Genomic DNA, 21,736 nt, shown 5'->3' on the forward strand with positions numbered 1-21,736 from the left:
TCTAGTATCGTCCGATCATGATGAGACCACTATTTCAATCAAGTTGATTGTATACATGTGACTTTCATGGCCTAAAGACACTTTTGTTTGTTTCAAAGATTCATGGCTTTAGACATTGGGATAGTTAAGGGCTAAAGTCTCCTTGGCAAAAGCTCTTTCTACTGGGGTAAAGATGAAAAATGTAGTGGGACCGGTAAACTGACATGTTCCACCATTCCACTCTTTTCTCCGATTTTGTAATCTCCAGCAATATTTGGCTTTAATTGGATGTGGGGCATAGGCTCAGAGAGAAGCGGAATAAGAAGTCAAAAGAGAGGAAATGGGCGTTGGATTTGTCTAGAGTTACCTCTCGGAGAATAGTGTAATAGATTACATTAGTGTTTGATTGCACGACATAGGCTCAGAGAGTAGGGGTGTCATTACTAATATAGAGATTAAAGAGAGAGAGAGGGAAGAGAAAGAAAGAGAGAAAAGAACCATTTCCAAGATTTTCAACCAAAATTCTCCTCATAGAATTTGGTTTGATAGTGAGGAGGAGAAGAGATAAATGCCACATGGCTTGACAAATAATATATGTTAGAAACATGTTGAGGTGTCTCTTGGAAGTTCAATACAATATTGGCAATCAAACAAGGAATGTTTGTGCAACCCAAACTGCCACTGAAGATTGGAGAATAAGAAACCTTAAATATGTGCTCTATGTTTTTTTTTTTTTTTTTCTTTTGGGATTTTCTAGGCAATGTTGCGGCAAGCCATTTCACAGCTAGCTTTTGTTGGGTATATGATATAACCTATGTATGTTCTAATATAAGCTCAATAAGATAATTGACCGGTGTAGTGAGCCTACTTGGGCTAGAGTCCATTAACCAGTCATTAACCCTCGTGTATCTCTATATGTAGGAGCTGGAGGCAACAAACTTGGTATTCCAAACTAGATACCTTAGGTGTAATGCTTCAAGCACTCTTTGCTCGACCTAAATACCTCTAACAACTTTTGCATGTGAGAACAACCACACACGGGTTGACTTTTTGGCAGATTTTGTCTTATTCATTCAATTCATCCAAGGTGGTTGTTCTCACATGCAAAAGCCAGCCGTGAAATCTTTCTGCAAAAATTGCCTAGCAAATCCCTAACCACATTCCAATATAATATATTAAAATATATATATTCCTTTTGAGTAGTTGTTTGTAATATAAGGTATTTAACAGCTATAAAGGAATTTATATTTATAAGATCATTAGTAGCTAAAGATAAATTTACATCTATAATATGTTTAATAGCTATAGATACTTTTGTCAAAAAGTTTAAGAGAGCTGCTAGCAAAATGGGATTTCGAATCCCCACGAAATGCAAAAATCATTTTGGAAATGACCAAACCGCCGGCCAATTCCACTTTTGTCTTTATTTTCCAAACGAAATCCCATTTTGGAAGTGTTGGGGGTAAAATCCAAATAAGAGATGGAAACGTAGCACGCACGGATCCAACAGCTCTTGTAGAAGCCCTAGAAACCCTAAAGTTACAGCCTTAAAACTCAACCGCCACAGATAATCTTAAAAACCAAAATTTCAACAAAGCCATCCAATAAGGAGAGAGTCCAATCTCAGAGAGGCAAACTTCTCCTAATTGGCTTAAGGGAGTAAGGCTCAAAGGTATGGATTCTCAATTTCATTCTCTTGCTTTCATTGAGCCCGTAGAGAGGTCAATTCATTTCTGTTGCCTTTTTTACTTTGGCATTGAAAAGCCTCCCCAGAGACCAAACTCCAGCGGGCTTCCTGATGTGTCTTCCTTACTTGCAGGTTGAAAATCTTCGCCCTAAGAGCCATCTCTGCGTTGCTCGTCCTTCGAGAGTTCTGATCCAAATTTTAGGGGCAAAGAAGTGTTTTCCATAGTTTGATATCTAATGTTTGTTAGTGTAAGTAAAAATAATTTTTAAAAAGTTAAAACTTTGGAAAATGATATTCCCACCCTCTTGGTTCAATAATGAAACAACACCATCTCTTTGCATTTTTTCTAAGGCTCCTGATGCTGGCACCACTATGTTTTAACAATTGCACAACCTCATCTTGTCTTTTCCTTTTTTAATTGGCTCCTGAGATATTTTTGGAAATTGTAATGATTTTTTTTCCCGTAGGTGAGTTGGGATTGAACCTCCAACCTCTAGGCTGAAAATCAAAGTCTTGACCATTGAGCTACAGGCTCAATCCCAATTGTATTAACTTTTGACAATTGTTTAAATAATAAAAAAGAAGATGATTTAGTGCAATTACGGAAACACGGTATTGCCAATATCAATTTCCTTTCTCAACTTAGCTTCTAAAGATTTAATTTTTTCCAAAATGATATGAATTAGAATATAACCAATGTAAAAAGTATAACAAGTAGAATGCCATTAATAAAGAATTAGTGGCCAGGGATTTGCTAGCGTCCATCCATCGCATAAGGCATTTCGAGGATGGTCTGTTGCATCTGACAGCAGCCACCTCGTCAATGAAGACAAAATCTGCTGAAAAGTGTGCCTCTGTGGCTGCTGTCAAATGAAACAGACCATCCACGAAATGTCTTCGGTGATGGACGCTAGCAAATCTCGGGTGGGAATATCATTTCCCAAATTTTTTTTTTTTTTGGCTAAATCACAATTCTTGATGGAAAATGATATTTTTACGCCCCCCACCCCCCCCCCCCCCCCTCTCTTTTGGCCCTTTCCAACCTTTTCACCTCCTTATCATGACCTTTTGTTTTTTTCAGGAAAAGACAAGTAAATGGGGTACGGTAATACTGCGAAAACGAGGTGCAAATATTAATTCCCTTTCATGATTATTACTAATCAAAATGTAATTTGCATATGTTAGGGTTTTGTAAGTAAAACTGTAACCAATCACAAATAGAGAAGAAGCATATATATTGTTCTCTCTCACACCTCTCTTTTTCTCTTCCTTGGCGTTAGGGTTTTGGTATCTGGGTCTGGGAGTCTTATCTTCTCTCCTCTTATTGGCTCTATTTGAACGTCAACAAAGAAGAAAAGAAAAGAAACAGAGAAGAAGGACAAACCCTGATATGAGCAACAACAAGCAAATCGACTTCAACATGGCCGATCTTGGCTCTGCTCTTCCGGCCGCCACTGCTGGTACACATCTAACAAAAACCCACATCTCATTTTCCTCTCTTTTTTCTCCTCTCTCTCTCTTGATTTTTTAGAAACCCTAAAACTGCCTGGTTTTACTCATTTTTTTGTAGCTCTTAGTGCGGAGGATAGAGCTGGTCTCGTCAATGCGCTCAAGGTGCGGTTTTTTCGGCCCTCTTGTCTAGATTCTCGTTGCTTTTATTGTTGTTGATAATTTCCAAGGTTTTACTTTTCTAGGGTTTTGAGGGCTGATTTTTTTTTTTTTTTTTGGGGGGTCTGCAGAATAAGCTTCAGAGTCTGGCAGGACAGCACTCTGATGTCCTGGAGAATCTTTCTCCCAAAGTCCGGAAGCGCGTCGATGTTCTCCGAGAGATTCAGGTCTGTTCTTCATGGGTTTTGCAGATTTTTCTTACTCATTCCTTTTCAGGGTATTTTTGTGGGGTTTTATGTTGTTATTTCTCTTTTTTTTTTTGGGTTTTAAGTGATGGGTTTCATGGTTTCTTATGCTACTGTTTAGACTATATTGCACGATTTATGCAGGTTTCAATCCCATTTTCAGTATGGGTGTACTGTTTGTTCTATTGCTTTTGCAGTTGCAGCATTAAGTGTCTTTTGTCGTGGCAGGAATCTCTTCAGTTGTGTGATGTGAAATGGAAAATCTTGTTGTCTTTGATTAGATTGTGAACTGATTGCTATGTAAAGAGAATTGTTTTTTTAGGCGTAAGGTAGTTAATTTGGTGATATGGATTGCACTTTGAATTGGATAGTTTAGTATGGTGCAATATCTTCGGTTGTTTTCTATTCATGATCCTTGTGGGAGGTGATTAGGATGGATGCATGGTCATTATATATTCTATGCCACCGTTCATTTGTAAAGTCATCGATGTTGGCCAATATTTGTTCCAACTAGAGGAGCTTAACCATTTGGGTGGCGGCTTGAGATGTATTGAAAATATAAAATTGGGAAGTAGCCCATTGTCATCAGATGAAAATCCATTGGTCAGATGGTTTAGGGTTGTCTGATTGTTGCGATCCTTTTCCTATTGCCACTGGCCAATTTCCTAGTGGGGTGAAAAGTTTGGACTTTAGCAATCAGTGCGTACATGGCTATGTGCATGAGAGGCAGGGTCAAGACCTATTGTGTAGCAGTTGCGAGACAGCTACATTGAAACCCATAGTTGTTTGTACTATTCACTTGTTGCTAATCAATGTATGTTTAATGCCTTTTGACACGGAGAAACTTGATTCATCCCATGATGTGGTAGCGTTAGTCTTGTGATCAATAGGTTTCTTGCAGGGTTTGCGTTGATGTGTAGGTACATGGTGATATTACGGGTAATGGTTTGTTGTAGAGATCTTCGATTTTTTGCTCACGTTGCATGTTTTGAAGTTGAAAAAATGGCCTCAAACCATGTAATTTAGGAAATTGGACGATTCGTAAATTGCTGAGTTTTTCAGTTGGATGATACAAACAATTGTGTATTGCCTGATGGATAGTCAGATACGCTCTGTCTTGGGCAATGCAGTCCAGTTTGTATTTAGTGATTGTTTGGTACTTGCTGGAAATTTGATACTTACCTTTCTCTCCAAACTGTGCTAGTGTTTCTAGGGAACACTTGGAAACATGTTCATTCATACTAAATGTCAAGAAAGTTGTGATTCTGGAGAACTCCAAAGTCCAAACTCAGCCAAGACAACTCGTATTTGACTTGAGGCCACAACTCGGTGCCGTCTTGGCCCACTTTTGAATTTATCATGACAAACAAAAGTAAACTTGGGTGTCCCTGTTGGGAGTTGTTAGCACCACTTTCGTTAGTTGTCTTCTTATTGCCTGCTTTTGTACAATCCTTTCTCCTTTTGTTGCTCATTCTTTTATTTTTCGATCCTTTATCTAGATCTATCTAATCTCTGCCACATGCATCTTAATTACATCTGAAGACATGTATTGCAGCTTAGTGGAATTTTTTTAGAATATCAAAACATTAAATAAAGAAGTGAAAGTGTAAAACAGCAACTAGGTCCGAGATGGCCCTAAGCTAGCAAAAACAAAAGGATCATTACGTCAATGGGTAAAAATCCATTTGATCCCCAATTTCCTTTATCTTAAAAAGTTATTCTATTTCTCTAATTCCAATGCTCCCACAAGACATAAAAGGAGCAATCATCCATAAAATTTTCCCTCGTTCTTCTAAAACCGGCTTTACACAATGAATAAGTTGGGTGTGGACCTCTATAATACTCCCCATGCATCATGCTACTTGAGCTTTGAACCATTTTGGCAGGCATAAGGAAAATACTTTCAAAACGAGGTTTCGTTTGGAACCCCAGTTCAAAAAAAAAAAAAAAATGAGGTTTCCTTTGGCAATCAAAATGAAAGATTGAAATGAAAAAAATTCCTTTCTAAAGGGTTAAATTTTCGACCTAATACCATTCTCACAACACCCTGATTGACGGCCAGACGAGACATATGCTGACTTGAGTCTACCCGCCTAGCCAACATATTATATTTTAGGTTAGTTTTTCGGCCTCTTGTGGATCACTTTTTGCCAATCAAACTCTCACCTGACACTATTGCCCGGGGTGGGGGAGCTAACGGTCGTCTGGAAATTTATCCCTGAGATAGGGATATTTTAGTTGTTTTTTTCTTTTTTTTTGAAATCTGATTCAGCTCGACACTTCTGACACCGTTCTTTTCTCTGCACACTTGTTGTGCACCGAACGACATGATCTTCTGGCAAAGTGGATTCCCTCACATGCATAACCATTCCTTGGTGTCATGCTTTGGTAAGGCTTTCCTTACGAGGAGATCCACTTTGGACCATTGGCATGGTGTCATAGATTATTTCCGTAAAGTGATAAAAATGAATGTTCTCGGTGACTACCTAGTATCTTTCCCAATGAATAGAAAAACATTTCCTAAGTGATAAAAATGAATGTTCTCTGTGGCAACCTACTGTTCTTTTGTTGTTCTCTTAAGCAACTGGATATCATAGAAACATGTGCTTCATTTGCCCGTTTATATTTGTATTCAGTTACTCATTTCAATAGTTAGTTTGTTTTCTTTCATCTTTGATGCTGATTGATTTTAATTTTCACCTGGTATATTTATCCTCACTGCTAATTGTTCTTTCTTTGGCGCCTTTCATACGTCTGTTTCCGACTGTAGTTTCATAATGATTGCATGGAGCATATTACCGTCTCGTATGTTTTGACATGAATCTGCATAGTTACGAGTTATGATTGACATGCTTTAGTTTAATCTAATCTAACAACAAAAGCAACATTATCCGTTTGCTCTTTTTCATGAAATTACACGAACGGATAATTTCTATGTTATTTTTTTTAGCAAGCAATTCTTCTGGTTCAATTGTCTCTTTTCACTTTTGTTTTAGCGTGTTTTCATAATCTGCTATTATTATTATTATTATTATTGTTAAAAGTGTTCCTGCGCTGCAGCGCAGGGACGCTATCTGCGCTTAAGTGGTTTATACCACCTCCCATTGGTTCATTTAGCGGGTCCACCTTTGCGGGCCCAGAAAAAGCGACCAATGGGAGGCGTTATAAACCACTACAGCGCAGGGAACTCCCTGCGCTGGAGCGCAGAAACATTTTCCTCTTATTATTATTATTATTATTGCTTTCTGAATAGTTAAGATTACATTTATACTCGGAGTTCCCATGTTACGCACTTTTCTTTTTCTTATCTTCTTTTTTCTTTCCTTTTTTTTTTCAAGCTCACGTGTTTTGAGATAGAGGAACATTAGGGAAGAGAACAAAATGATTTTGTTGACTTTATGTTGAAGTCTCAAGTTTGAACTTTGAACCTTATGATGTTTTCCCAATTTGCAGAGTGGTCATGATGAGTTGGAGGCAAAATTCTTTGAAGAAAGAGCAGCACTTGAAGCTAAGTACCAGAAGCTGTATGCCCCACTATATACAAAGGTATTCCTTTTCTTGTCTCTTCAATCTATTTCCTGATATTTTACCATATCTGCAGTTTTTTATACTTATTCTGTTTCATAGCTTATCATGATGTTGTTTAGACAATGATCCAAATAATTTGTGTTTAGCAAATTCACTGTGGTACGAATTGGAGTTGTTGGGCTAATGATATGACATGCCAATGTTCTTGTTACAGACTGCATTTATTTGCTCCTTATATGGGCATATTGTGCATCATTTTTGTTTTCCTATGGTTCGTACTTAGTAACATCTCGCCAATTTTACAGAGATATGAAATTGTGAATGGTGTCGTTGAAGCTGAAGGGGTTACAAACGAAGATGAGGCAACAGAAACTCCTGGAGAGGATAATGTCACAGAAGGTACTTTAAAAACCTCGTGACTCAAATGTAAATACCCTTGTTTTAGTTGCTTGTCATTTGTATTTTTTTTACACATATTTAGAGAACGGGATGCCAGATTTCTGGCTCACTGCAATGAAAACTAACCATTGTTTTAGATGCTTATCATGTTTACTCACAAAAACTAATCCTTGTTTTAGATGCTTATCATGTGTATTTTTTTCACATGTTTAGAGAAAGGGGTGCCAGATTTCTGGCTCACTGCAATGAAAACTAATGAAGTCCTGGCTGAGGAGGTGACTGACTGTTTATCAATGCAATTTGCCAAGTCATGTTTGTTTTTGCATTGCTTTATTGCTGGAATTATGATTTCAATTCTTCTGGTGTTCAGATTCAAGAGCGTGACGAAGGGTCCCTCAAGTATCTCAAGGATATCAAGTGGTGCAGGATTGATAATCCTAAGGGCTTCAAGCTTGAGTTTTTCTTTGATCCTAATCCTTACTTCAAGAACTCTGTTCTTACAAAAACCTATCACATGATTGACGACGACGAACCTATTCTAGAGAAAGCAATAGGGTAACTTAACTTCTTCCGCAAAACTTGCAAATTTCAACTGTTCGAATCTTATTTTGCATGACTCACAGGATTTGGTTGGGTGTTTGTAGGACGGAAATTGAATGGCTTCCAGGAAAGAGCTTGACGCAGAAGATTCTGAAAAAGAAGCCTAAGAAGGGATCAAAGAATGCTAAGCCCATCACTAAAACTGAAAATTGTGACAGTTTCTTTAATTTCTTTAGTCCGCCTGAAGTCCCCGAGGATGAAGATGACATTGATGAAGAAACTGTAAGTTTATCCCCCCCTCCCTGACAATGAACTGTATGAAATTCTGAATAGCTGAATTTTTGTTTGTCATTTCTCTTGACAGGCTGAACAGCTTCAGAATGAAATGGAGCAAGATTATGACATCGGGTGTGTTTCTTTGCTGTTCATCACTCAATTTTTTTATGGACGAAATCCTCTCAATGGAGTAGAATCACAGAATCCCCCTGATTTTTGTTTAGTGGATAAAAGAATGCCCTTTTTAACATTTCCAAATGTTGAGTTAATACTTAATTGTTTTGGAAGAACCAAAGCCCGCATGATGTTTGTGAACTCTTTAAACTTGATGGGTTTGAAAAAATTTGATCCGCATTATAGCCTTTTAAAAAACTGTCACCAAACTTGCTTGTACACTGTACAGTGGAAGATGACAAGTTGTGGTGCCTTTTGCAGGTCGACTATTCGGGACAAAATTATCCCCCATGCTGTCTCATGGTTTACAGGTGAGGCCGTACAGGGAGAGGATTATGAGGACATTGATGGAGAGGATGATGAAGATGATGAAGATGGGGAGGAAGATGAAGATGATGAAGAGGAGGATGAGGAAGAGGACGAAGAGGACGATGATGAAGAGGAAGAAGATGCAGGCAAGAGCAGAAAGAAGGTAATGCATGGTTAAGTTTGGGCTGCAGTGAGATTTATTATTTACTTCTAGATACTGATCATTTGTCTCACTTGTGTCAACTATTTCAACAGGGAGCAGCTGGACCAAAGGTACGTTTTTTTTTTTTTTTTTGAAAAACTTAATTTCTCCTTAGTACTTGTGTCGAAAATTGCTTGTTTGGTGTTTTAAAAAATTGCTTGAGTTACTGGTTCTCTGGTATATGATGAGTGTCTGTTTGTCTGAATCTGCAGAAGAGTGGAGGAGCCCATCTCGGAGAAGGTCAAGGTGAACGGCCGCCTGAGTGTAAGCAGCAGTAATGGTGTTCATTTCAATACAATATATGATGTATCCGAGGGTTACTACTGAAGGGTTTGTTGGGTTATCTCTCTTTTTTCCTGGTGTCAAAACCCATTTGGAAGAGAAGGGTAGTAGTAATTGAAAGGAAAGGGGGGACTAGAGTTTTGGTGTTTCTTTTCTCCTTTATTATTATTATTATTATTATCACCAACATTACCATTTCATTCTGGTTTTGGTTAGGGGGGAGGGTATTGCTAGGCAGTAAAATGTTATAATTTGTTGGCCTTGAAGGAAGTGAGCAACCGTTAAAGTTTAAATATTATAGTTTCTATGCTTTGTCTGGTATTAAATTATTTTGCATATTGCATCTTTGTTGTAGTTCTTTCGTGGGTGTTTGCATTTCTAATCATCAGTTGTCACACCTTTTTTGTAATAGTAGAATAGATTCAGGGAAAGGATATTTGCACTCCCTTCTCTGATAATGGCGCCACTTTCTGATTGTCTGTTAATAGTGTCCTGGAAATTGTAGAAGCCTTCAATATCCCGCTTTTATACGAAAGAGTGTCATTATCAAGAGGGAGTGTGGATATTATTTCCCTATAACAAGAAGTCAAATGGTGTTAATAATAAGGACCAGCGACCAGTGGCTGGCTAAATTCAAAATTTGCAATCTGATAATTATGTGGAAAATGATATCCGCACGCCCCTTGTTAGTGACTTGCTTTATTAGACACTTGTATTGATGGACTGTTAAATAACTATTATAAAAAAATTGTGACAACCCATAACGTCTAAATAGTGTGCCAATATCAAAACCGGGGGGCGGGGGGCTCCCCGGTGCAAATTTACAATTAGAATTAGTTGGTGCTAAAGTAGTCGACAAACCAAAAGCTACCCCCTCGCTTGTATATAAAGCCCCTCTATTTTCAAACGGAGAAAATTATGTTAGAAATGCCTGCCAAAATCCTTGGTAAGTAGCAATGACTGCACCAAAAACAAATCTGACTAGAGGCTGTTTGATACGTTGAATCCTCACAACGAATTGCACCCAATGAAATTCGGTTGCAGATCCGAATTCACCCGAACTGAGAATGGAGTAAGGATATTCAGAGTATCCGTGGTGGTAATGGTAGCAATGTGTAGTTTTGGGGTTGAGCCCAACCTCAGTCAAAAGGTGCTTTTTGACCCAACCTTAAGCTCGTGAGTTCAACCCCTGCTTACCCATCAAAAGTATAAGAAAAATAACAAGAACATTAAGCATCACTTCACCCACCCATCCATAAAATCTAGCCCAAGAAAAAGCAACCTGATTTTGGAGCGATTGGAGTAAATCAGGAATACATCATTTCCCTACTTTTGTAACCTGCTTACTTCCTTTCAACACCCCTTTTGGTGTCCAGCAAAAACAGAAAGAAAAGAGAAATGATGAAAGGAAAGCACTTTCACTTGAAACAAAATGAACAAAATGGCTGCCTTTATTGTCCAAAACGAGCAAGAATGCAGTCATTGCCTTGGAGCCTTGGAAAATCATGGCAATCCAATCTCAGATTTCTCATCCACAGTCGACAACGAAACCCAATCTGCTACCAACCCAGGCTAGCCTTTCTAAAATGCCAATTCGACTCCTCTATACCTCTCATCTACCCCTTACATATTTCGCAAATGAATCAACAAAAATCATTTTTCTGTCATAATCCACCCCAATTCACGAACCTTCTGATCTCATCGTATAACACTAGAATTGCAGCAGCACCAGTACTCCTAAACATATTGGACACTGTCCCGCGATAGAAAGAAGCCACCCCTTCCAGCTTATAAATCTTCCTCCAACAGTCCAGAGTGCTCTTGTACATTGGCTGCTCCAAACCAGACTGCATCATCATTCGCCTCCGCACAGTATCCAATGGGTAAGATAACAGACCTGCTGAGGTGGTAACTGCTTGGGCTACCACCCAACGCTTCCACAATAGTGGCTCGGGTTTAGACTCATCTGACATAATTTCTTTTGCAGTGTCGAAGCCGCCAAAGTAGAGGCCACGATGGACGATCATCCCATGTAGAGAGGCAGGAAGGCCTTTATAGATGCCTGTGATTCCGTCTTTCTTGTAGATGGTGTTGAGGAAGTGGATGATGCCCCTGAATTGGCGGGCGTCTGTTTTGCCAATGTCTGCTGCGAGGCGTGTGTGAGCTATATCAAGTGGGTAGACAATGACAAGAGTTGTACACCCAGCTGCGGCTCCTGCCACGAAATTTGCAGGAGCCCCGTACATGAAATGACCATCTTGAGATGTTCCATTCTGTAGCATTGTTCTGTAAATATCCTGTGTTACAGTTGATTGGATAAGCAAACATGATCAGGACAGCAAACTACTGAGTTATTTTGCGTAGGAACACTAGCTATTTCACTATTGCATCAACATTCAAATGTTCAGTGATTACTTAATAACAATCATTTCAGAATACTACTTATTGGTTGATCAATGAATGCAATGAGCGAAATAATGGAAATGAAATAAAAAGCATGGCATAAAGTACGAATGGAAAAGCAGGGCCAAATGTGAAGAATTACTTGAGATATTCTGGGCTCCATGAAGCCTGAACATCGAATATAGGCATACAAGTGGCTTGCAATCTAGAGGTATAGGTTGGCCAAACAGAGAAAGACCAAGACTAAGCTACCTACATATCATGCACACTCCTTTTTCTTCCTTTTTTAAAGTAATAATGGCAAATTTTCTGAGAAATAGGCTGCTCACCCCTAAGCAAAATTTTGGACTCTTGACAATAATATTGTAGTAGGTTGTAGTGATCACTAAAGGCACTATAGTCATTTATGATTCATCCTTAACAGATCCATCGTATGGGTTTGGGCCTGTAGTTCAATACGGTACAAGGTTCGACATGGATGTCTTTTTCCAGCCCAATCGGCATTTCAGATTCAAATGACGTGGAGGCTAAAGCCTTGCTATGGGGGCTCAAGTGGGCGGTTAATCACCTATCTCTTCCTCTTATAGTGGAGGGTGATTAGTCAAATGTCATCGCTTGGGCAAATGGGTCGGCCCGTAGCCTGTGGCAGGCACCATTTTGGAAATCAGGGACTGTTGCCAGAGGATTTCTCCCTCTCACTTTCACTAGCCCCGCTCGGCTAATGGAGAGGCTGACTCCTTGGCAAAAGAGGGAGTTGAAAAATCTGGTATGGAGGTAATCATAAACAGAGTCACTTAATGTGCTTGTCTAAAATTGGAATCGTTGTATGGGGTAGAGGGATGTTGGCGAGAACTTGTCTCACATGCCTACATCTAATTGTACTTGAATGTTGGATTTTCAATAAAATTTGTTACCGTTTCCTCAAAAAAAATTACGGTACTTAGTATGAGAGTAGATGATGCAATAGGTGCTTTTTGCTCTTTTGAAAATTCCTATCTCTTTTCTCATCCTAGAGGGTACCAGAGCACCTGATAGAAGATCAACGAGCCTCACTGCTAGAAGTTTGAATTGGTAGACCTAGGGTGGACTAGAATCATTGTAGCTGGGATTCAAGCCTGTATGACGGTATGACTGCAGGCAGCAGATGTATGGACGGGTCAACAATAGAGTTGTGCAAGAGTGCCAACGTGATCCGAAGATCTAGATTAATCAAGATCATTCAAGAATTTCTCAAGAATTCAAGGCTTCTTGAAGTAAATATTTTGTCTGCAACCTTTCAAACCAAAATACAGTCTTTCGATTTGTAAGCTAGAGGATAATCTGTGAAGAGATCTCCATCGAAGTGTTTTGGGGGAAGGGGAAGTAGTATTTCAATTTTTAAAAGGTTGGACAAGAACTCACTCAAGGTATAAAACTGCATTGACTGAAGCAAGCAAATGATTGACGTGACATGTTTTTTTATTGACCCACATATTGGTAGGGCCAAATCCGAGTCAGCTCAGCTCAGGCAGGTAAATAATTGCCTCTGGGATTTTTTAAACAGAGCTTCTTAAATGTTTCGGACTAGAATTACAAAGTACAGTGCTTCATAGGTTTTCTGGTAAGAAAAACCTAAACTATGTTTACTGTCACCCTCTCCCAATCTTTAACTTTGTCTTGAAGTTCTGAAGCTTCAAGGATCTAGATGTAGATCAGATAATTGCACTCTCAAATTTGAAGCGATGCATTCATAGAGACTCATACTATCATTGAGAGGTAAAACTAACAGCAACAATTTCTTGCTATGGCCTCAATAAATGAAGAGTTTGGTAGCAGGCAAGATGAGGCTTGGATATGTAAAAGGTATGTTTGAAGAATTGGATGCTTCAATTTGAAGTAACTGAAATAGGAGTTGACCAATTGGTAGGACATTTTATGGCTCATAGAGCCTCATATTAGTAATAGTTTGTTGTTCTTGAGAACTGCAGACAATAATTTCATCAGCTCTTCCAAAAGATTTGAGAAGCACCACAAATAGGGATACACTCACAAGAAGCCTCCCAGTAGATTTCTTATCAATGTCACAGTGATAGAACTGTTAGCGAATAACAATCAGCTATGAAAGGAATCTGAATTGACAAACTAGCAATACTTTTCATCTCATGATGCGAGAGAAGTAGAAGATAGCAGGAAGCAGCTGAAGGGAAGCCAAATTTCAAGTACATTGCAGATCTGACTGCAGTGACCAATGTCATCGAGGTTTCGAAAATCCTGCGATGTTAAAATAAAAAGAAAAGAAAATAAAATAACATCACAAGATTTTCAATAAAACATGAGATTTATCTTAATTTTTTCTTGTAATATTTTTACGATATATTTTTCTTGAACCATGAAAATTCGAGATGGTTGAAGGCCGCCATCAAAAGAAATTAAAAAAAATGCAAGGACCCCTTAAGGTGCGAGGTGATAAAAAACAGTCAGCTGATCCTCTCCACCTACAATGGGCCAAAGCACCTCCCTAGGTATTGGTAGAACTGGTGTTTAAAAATGTAGATGCGGCGCGGAATGCGGCAGAAGAAAATCCTAGTCGACACTGCATGATCCGGTCGAGTACTCGGTTGACGCGGCCATAATTCGGGAGTCAGTCAAAGGAGTTTTTATTGACTCCGTAGGGCAATACAAGGAACACGGCAGCAAAACACGGAACGCAAACAAGGTAAAAGGGACTCAACTCGGGGGAAAATAATGGACCACAGTGAACCATGTGCCTACTCAGGGGGGTCAAATCTGGCAGATCACGTCATCATGAAGATATTAATTTTGAATGTTAGAGGGCCGGGTACTCTAGCAAAAAAGCCCAGATGAACCAGTTGATGGTAAAAACTAAACTCGACATTCTGTGCATTCAGGAAACTAAGATGGATAGTATGAGCTGAAACATGATAAAGGCACTAAGGGGGAAAAGCAAGTTGGGACTTTGAGACAATTAATGTTGTGGGAATCGTAGGCGGGGTTTTGGTGACATGGGATGCAATTATATTGAAAATGGTTGACAGCTTCATTGGAAGGTTTTCAACATCGGTAGTTTTGAAGAATGTCTCGGATAATTCGTTGTGGACCTTTACAGGAGTGTACGGTCCAATCCATGGGAGGAATTGCATGAGGTCAGGAATAGGTGGTCAAAACTAAGGCTGCCAAAGCAGGAATTGAATGCGGGAATCGAAGGCTCCCGGAATGGTCGGAAGCGGGAATCGTGAAGTCACCGGAGATTCACCGGGGAGTTGCAGGGGAGTCACTGGGAATCGCCAGGCAGTTGGGAATCGCCAAGGAATCTCCGGGGAATAGCAGGGGAATCACCGGAAAATCGCATTTCACATAACATTAAACCGCGGTTCCCAGTGGGAATAGCGTTTCCAGGGAATCATAAACCGCGATTCCCAAAAGTGGGAATCGGGTTTCCGGCGAATCCGAACTGGGATTTCTAGTTTTTGGGGATTCGAGAAGATTCCTGTTTCGGATTCGCGAACTGGGAAATCGCGGTTCCCCACTCCCAGGGAAGAATCCTGCTTCCTTGGTCAAAACCACAGTGCTTGGGAGGTGATTTCAATGTGACCATAATGGTTGAGGACAGACTAGGGTGACCAGTTGTATGAGGGCTTTCACGTATTTTATTGGCCAGAATTAACTTGTTGGTCTACCTTTGATTGGTGCGAAATATACATGGGCTAGGAAGCATAGTTAGAGTAGAATCGACAGATTCCTTATGTGCCCCCAGTGGCTTTCTTCCCACCCCAAAGTGTGCCAAAAAGCATTACAAAACACAATATCAGACCATTGCCCCATTCTTCTTGACCCTCATCTTGAGTCGTGGGGTCATTCTTCCTTCCTGTTTGAGTTACCTTGGATGAGGTACCTAAGATGGAAGAGAATCTGGGTGAATGGTGCAATGGAATAAATGTAACGGGCCCAGTTGACATGAAGGTTGGTCAGAAGCTTTGCTACATTAAGAGTTAGTTAAAGGAGTGGAACCAAGAGAAGCTGAAGGGAATGAGAGATTACTTTCCCATATCCAGGAAATTTCTAGAGCTAATGAGGAAAGCGTTGCCTCCTGAGGAGGAAGTGGGGGAGATGGGAAGTTATGAGAAGAATTAAAAAAAAAATGGTTCTTCGGGAGGAAATCTAAATCTATTGGAGACAGAGATTGAGAGTGCAATGGTCAAAAGAAGGGGATAAGAATACTGCCTACTTTCATGGAATAGCAAGTGCGAGGAGGAGATGTAATTGTATATCCTCATTGGAAGTGGAAGGAGCCCTTAAGGAGGAAAATGAAGTAATGGTGGAAGAAATAGTGAACTTTTATACAAGCTTTATTCATCTGAGGAGGTGGTCTATCCTTTGCCAGAGGATGTGACTTTTAGTTCAGTGGAGGAAAGAGAAAGGGATGCACTAGAGAAATCATTAGAGGAAGAAGAGACTAGGATAGGTCTCTTTGCCTCAAGCATGGTTTAGGCCCCTGGGCCAGATGATATTTGCATGGGTTGCTTCCAAAGCTGTAGGGAGGCTGCCAGTTTTTCAAGGAGTTTTATGATGGATTGTACCTAGATTAAGGAACTGGAGCCACTTTCATTGCGCTTATTCCTATGGTAAAAGGGGATGTGAGGATTGAAGAGTTTAGACCTATAAGCTTGGTAGGCCGTGTCTATAAAGTTCTGGCATAAGTTTCAGTTGAAAGATTGAAGTGGCAAAAGTTTTAGCAGAAAGATTGAAGAAGTTGCTTCTTAAGATTGTCTCTGGGAACCAGTCTGCTTTTGTGCAAGAGAGACAAATCCGAGACATCGTCTTAACAGTGAATGAGGTGACGGATTACTATCTCAAGAATGGAGGGAAGGGTGTTCTTTGTAATCTGGACATGGAAAAGGAGTACGACGGCGTAGAGTGGGATTGCTTGGAATACCTATTAAGGAGAATGGGATTTGGGAATAGATGGTTTTGATGGATTATGAGAAGCATCTCCTCATGTTGGTTCTCAATTTTGATTAATGCATCTTCTAAAGGCTTCTTTAAGCCATTGCAGATGGATAAAAAGAAGCATCTCAGGTTGGTTCTCAATTTTGATTAATGGCTCTCCTAGAGGCTTCTTTAAGCCATCCAGAGGATTAAGGCAGGGCGATCCCCTCCCCCTTTCTATTTGTAATGGTAGTATAGACACTTACTAGACGTCTAGATAAAGGAAAAAGTCTTAGATTGGTTGAAGGGTTCAAAGTGGGAAACAATCAGCTAGAAATTTCTCATTTGCAGTTTACATATGATACTTTGGTATTTAATAGCCCTAACATGGAAGGGATACTCAACTTGAAATCCATTCAGAGATCCAACTTTCGTAAATCCGAGCTAATGGGAATTGACATATCTGATGAGACGGTCGAAGATTCAGTGAGCCTTCTTGGATGTATGGTGGAAAAGTTTCCCTCAAAATATTTAGGTCGTCCTTTGGGGCCAGAGAGACCGAGGAAGAGGGAGTGGGAACCAATAGTGGAAAGGGTGGATAAAAGGTTAGATACATGTAAGCAGAACTCGGTGCCCTTGTAGGGAAGAATTACACTCATCAAAAGAGTACTAGTAAATATCACAATTTACCAGCTCTCGGTGTTTAAATGTCCAATGAGTGTAATTAATAAAATAGAACAAATTCAAAGGAGATTCTTGTGGGGTGGAGCAGACAACAAACGGAAATTTCATACCATAAAAAAAACGGAAATTCCACTTGGTAAGATGGGAGGAGGTATGCAAACCAATTAAGGCTGGGGGTTTGGGAAATAAGAGGCTAAAGGGGGGTAATAATGCTCTACTTGGCAAATTGTTATGAAGGTTTGGGAAAGCGGAGCCATATCTGGACAAAGGTCATCGAGTTCAATTACGGAAGTACATCGGGAACTGGATATCTAACGACAGATTCAGACACAATGGAGTCGCAGTATGGAGGGACATTTTGAAGCAGACAGTCAGGGTTAATGAAGGAATAAGATTTAGATTCTGTTCGGGCAATAGAATCCGATTTTTGTATGACAGGTGGTGCCGGGGCGAAGCACTCAAGGATATGTTTCCAGACTTGTTTTCAGTGGTGTGTGATAGGATGTGTTTGTTATGGACTGCTTTGAATAGGTGGAGGGAAAGATATCTTGGAAGTTAAATTTCACAAGAAACTCCTTTGATAGGGGACTGAGAAGAGTACGCACATATGTTGGGAATGTTAAAGAAGTACTTCATCAAAATGTTGGACGAGTTAAGAGGGTTTGGACTTGGTGCTATTCCGGTGTCTTCAACGTCTAAGTCCTACTATACTCAGCTTGCTCTTAGCCCTGGGCCATCGCCTATATCCATAGTATGGGACATTCCAGCTTCCACCAGAGTATGCGCATTTGGACGAACGTTTTGTCTTATTAAGATCCTCCCACTCAATCATCTTTGCAGCCGCCACATGTTGATTGTGGATCATTATGCCTTCTGCATTGAGAGTAGTGAGTAATTGGATCATTTGTTCTCCACTGTAAATTGGCCAGAGAAGGCCTAGAGTTCTTTGATCCCCCCTCTTCCTTGAAGAGTAAGAGGTGAATAGGGGGGGGGGGGGGAGGTTGGTTGGGGGTTTGTTAGCTCACGTACATTTTTTTTTGAGATAAGCCCCACATATGTATACACTTGAGGCACTAAAGCAGGATTATTTTGGTCCAATTTGAGGGTTATACTGGTGTGAAAACTGAGAATGGAAAAACCACACAAAATTTGTCTTTTTCCTTTGTAGATTTCATAGGTTTGTAAATGTTTAGACGTAGCGGTGTAATTACATACCCGGGTTGGGGTATTTTAGTCATTGTACATGAACCCTAGTCGCATACATATATAATACATATTTTGAGAGGGAGAGACATTCAACTCTCTCATCTCTTTCTTCTCCATCCCTTCTCTCTTCTCTTTTCTCTTTCATTCATGGAGATTAAGATACCATGAACAGTAAAATAGTGGACTTTAGAGACTTCTATTTGTGTAGGGTTTTGATTCTCTTAAAAGTTAAGATCTAGAGCTAAGACCAAGTTTAGATTATAGTGTAATGGGACTACTATATATATATTATTAGATTCGGGTTCTCTTCTTTCTTTGGGTGTGATGCTAAAGAAGCCCTTTTACAGTGATTCTACAAGTTCTACATGGCATAATGCTGCACAGCTAGACCATGTGATGTTTGAATGATATATAATTTGGTATAAGATTATTATTTTTTATTACACTATCATGTTTTTCTCATGGGCATGAACATTTTAGTATCGCATATTATATGACTATTAGGGTTCTTTTGTTTTACTACACTCATGTTTTTCTTATGGGTTTGAACATTTTAGGATCACATATGATGTGATAATTAACGTTTCTTAGGAAACATTTAGGAACCTACGTTAAGGATTCATTGAATCTCTACCCTAGTAGCATGGTTTTGCCACTTCCTAGCCCTAATATAATAGCATCATTTACATTTCATAATCTTACTGGGTAAGATCTTGAACAACAAAATCTTACCCAGTATTCCTAGAATTTTCCCAGTACCATAGTTTTGCCACTTCTTAGGCCTATTAGCCTCATTTACATTTCATAATCTTACACTCGATTAAGAAAATAACCCAATACCTACTAGAATTCGCAAACCTTACATCATCTTTCTTTGTCACTAATTGAAGCCCTTAAGTTTTGAGTTACACCACCAATGGTGCCCCTCTGATAAAAACCGAAATCCAAAGATAAATACATTCTTATTCCCATGGAAAAAATAAAAAAGAGAAAGCCAAACAGATGAGAAGTTTTGGTGTTTGATATGCAACACAATAAAAAATTCAACTTCAAAAATATCATACAAAGAACAAAAAATATTAATAATACTTGAACCCCACTTTTCTATCATCCACACCCAAATTGCAATTTGAACCTTCTAAAGCTGTAGTTTATTTGCAATTTGGGTGCAATTTGGCCTTCCTAATCTGCAATCTAGACAGGCCCAAATTGCAATTTGGGTGTACAATCAATTGGTTTAGATACATATATAGTCAGTTATTGGAAAAGAAATATACCCTAGAACAACAGAATGAAAATCAGAGACAAGAAATCATAAGAAAAAGCAAATGGGTTTAGAAATATACTCATGTATTAGAAAAAAGAAGAAGTGAGGAGTTAAATAGTTACCTTGAGGGAGAAATTGAGGGCAACAGAGGGGTAGTACCTAAGAACACTGCTTCCATTTCCCCTCCAAAGAGACAACAAACCCTCTTCCTTAACCGTTCTAAAAAGGCAATCAAACATCCCTTTGAACCTTCTGTGGCCCCCACCAGAGATTATAGCAACGTTGCTCTCTTGGGTCTGTAACAAAAGCTTTGCTCGTTCTATTGGGGCCACGATTGTGTGCACGACCCCACCCATCAAAGCCCCCGCCATTAAATCCTTGTAAAAATTCAATAACCATGTTTTGTTCTTCAGTTTCTTCTTTTCCTCGCTACCATTTTCACACATTCCTTCTTTCGCTCTCTCTCTCTCTCACTTTCTTCCTTTCTCTCTCAATTAATTACTTGTCATTCTAAAATCTCTTTCTGTGAATAAATGGGGGGTGTATCAATCAAAATCCCATCCCTGGAAATGAAGGCATGTATTTGGGTTTTTCAACTAGTTGACGAAGGAACATTTATTTATATATCGTGGTTGGTGGGTTCGATGATCAGGGCAAACTAAATCTAGTGGGCCCGACTAGAGAATGAAATTTGTATCGATCATGCCATCCTGGCCATCGGATCTAGATAAGAAAGGTGCGGTTTTTTGTTTGTTTTTGTTTTAACAACTCATTTGAAAGATGGTTTGATCGTAATGGTTCTTGTGAGATGGCTAATCCAAGCAGCCAAACAAGACCAATCGAAATCTGACCAGTTTTTTTAGTGGTCTCATGTTTTGACTATGCTTAGAGGAGAGGTATTGGGATGATTTTGTATGATCTCTTTTGGAGGTGTTGTTTTAGTCCACAGTAAAAAAAAAATTTAAGAACTGAATAGGTTAGACAAAAATGGACACAATGTAGACATATAATGGTTTTAAATTTCCACCGAAACCAACACGAAATAATGAAACTTTTTTGTTTCCATCACTTACGAAATAATACCTAACCAAAAACACGTTCCAAAACAAAAATCGTAAGCCCATCAGTGTTATACTATATGCGCAATGGGATTTGCTAGGCAGTTTCGCTGAAAGCCATTTCGCGGCTCACTTTTGGAGGCCACATATGCTCAATTTTTGGCAGATTCTGTCTTATTCATTTAATTCATCTGAGGTGGCTGTTCTCTCATGCAAAATTGAACCACTAAATCGATTTCTGCAAAATTGCCTAGCAAATCCCATACATAATTATATTAGTGCGAGTTGTATGTGAAATATGGTGTATGTATTATGTATGTATAAATATTTATATAAATTATATGTTAATTATGAGACATGCGAGTGATTTCATGTCTGTTTCTGTGGCGACTGAAACTGAAATTTAAAACCTTAGATGTGACACATGTTTGGTGGGCCACCTCCAGTCTAGCTAATCGATGAACAGATGATCCTAACATGTTTTAGAAGACATGATTGAGTGAACAAATTTCCATTAGCCATGAGATGAGGGCCGCCGGTGGTGCCTAAGAAAAGCAATGGCCCCGATCGTAAAAACATGTGGTGGGGCCATCTTGATCCTGGTTAATGGGGACTAGTTAGTCCCGTGGCGGAGTCCAAACCAAACAGCACAAGGAGTAATTTGATAGATTATAATCTAAAATGTGGGTGGCATGAGATCACGAAGAAAATATTCCAAAACATGTTCTGTATTCATTAGTAAGCAATTCAAAGAAAGCCTCATGTAAGTGATTATGTACGAAAGATGACTTAGAATTGGCCCAAAAGAGGGTGTTCTCTGCACATTTGTTCTGTATGCATGTTCACCAAAGGGCTGATTCCCATGGCTATGAAAATGTCATTATGTGCCCTTACAGTACGGAAATATACTGAGAGAGAAGAGCACCATCAAAGAAAAAACAAAACCCCCAGAGGTTCAGGAGC

At 39.4% G+C, this 21,736-nt stretch overlaps 2 protein-coding genes and 1 long non-coding RNA gene across 3 annotated transcripts; 2 read left to right on the forward strand and 1 right to left on the reverse strand.

Moving 5' to 3' along the window:
- Positions 1–1,455: 1,455 nt before the first annotated feature.
- Positions 1,456–2,791, forward strand: LOC143858541 (uncharacterized). The gene is made up of 3 exons (XR_013238968.1): positions 1,456–1,651; positions 1,799–1,914; positions 2,748–2,791. It is a non-coding gene; the product is annotated as an uncharacterized LOC143858541 (long non-coding RNA).
- Positions 2,792–2,884: 93 nt separating this feature from the next.
- On the forward strand, positions 2,885–9,576 carry LOC143858593 (nucleosome assembly protein 1;3-like). Its single transcript, XM_077369276.1, has 12 exons — positions 2,885–3,126; positions 3,237–3,280; positions 3,406–3,501; positions 6,973–7,065; positions 7,353–7,446; positions 7,660–7,721; positions 7,817–8,001; positions 8,091–8,268; positions 8,351–8,394; positions 8,698–8,908; positions 9,001–9,018; positions 9,160–9,576. Exons 1-12 carry the CDS (start codon positions 3,057–3,059, stop codon positions 9,223–9,225), a joined length of 1,161 nt encoding a protein of 386 aa, XP_077225391.1. The 5' UTR covers positions 2,885–3,056; the 3' UTR covers positions 9,226–9,576.
- Positions 9,577–10,633: 1,057 nt separating this feature from the next.
- Positions 10,634–20,303, reverse strand: LOC143858595 (putative ADP,ATP carrier protein At5g56450). The gene is made up of 2 exons (XM_077369278.1): positions 19,838–20,303; positions 10,634–11,526 (listed from the first exon to the last, which is right to left on the reverse strand). Exons 1-2 carry the CDS (start codon positions 20,159–20,161, stop codon positions 10,894–10,896), a joined length of 957 nt encoding a protein of 318 aa, XP_077225393.1. The 5' UTR covers positions 20,162–20,303; the 3' UTR covers positions 10,634–10,893.
- Positions 20,304–21,736: the final 1,433 nt, after the last annotated feature.

This window comes from Tasmannia lanceolata, unplaced genomic scaffold (genome assembly GCF_043159265.1).
Source record: "Tasmannia lanceolata isolate RefF3 unplaced genomic scaffold, GAP_Taslan_0.1 ptg000026l, whole genome shotgun sequence".
NCBI classification, from domain to species: domain Eukaryota; kingdom Viridiplantae; phylum Streptophyta; class Magnoliopsida; order Canellales; family Winteraceae; genus Tasmannia; species Tasmannia lanceolata.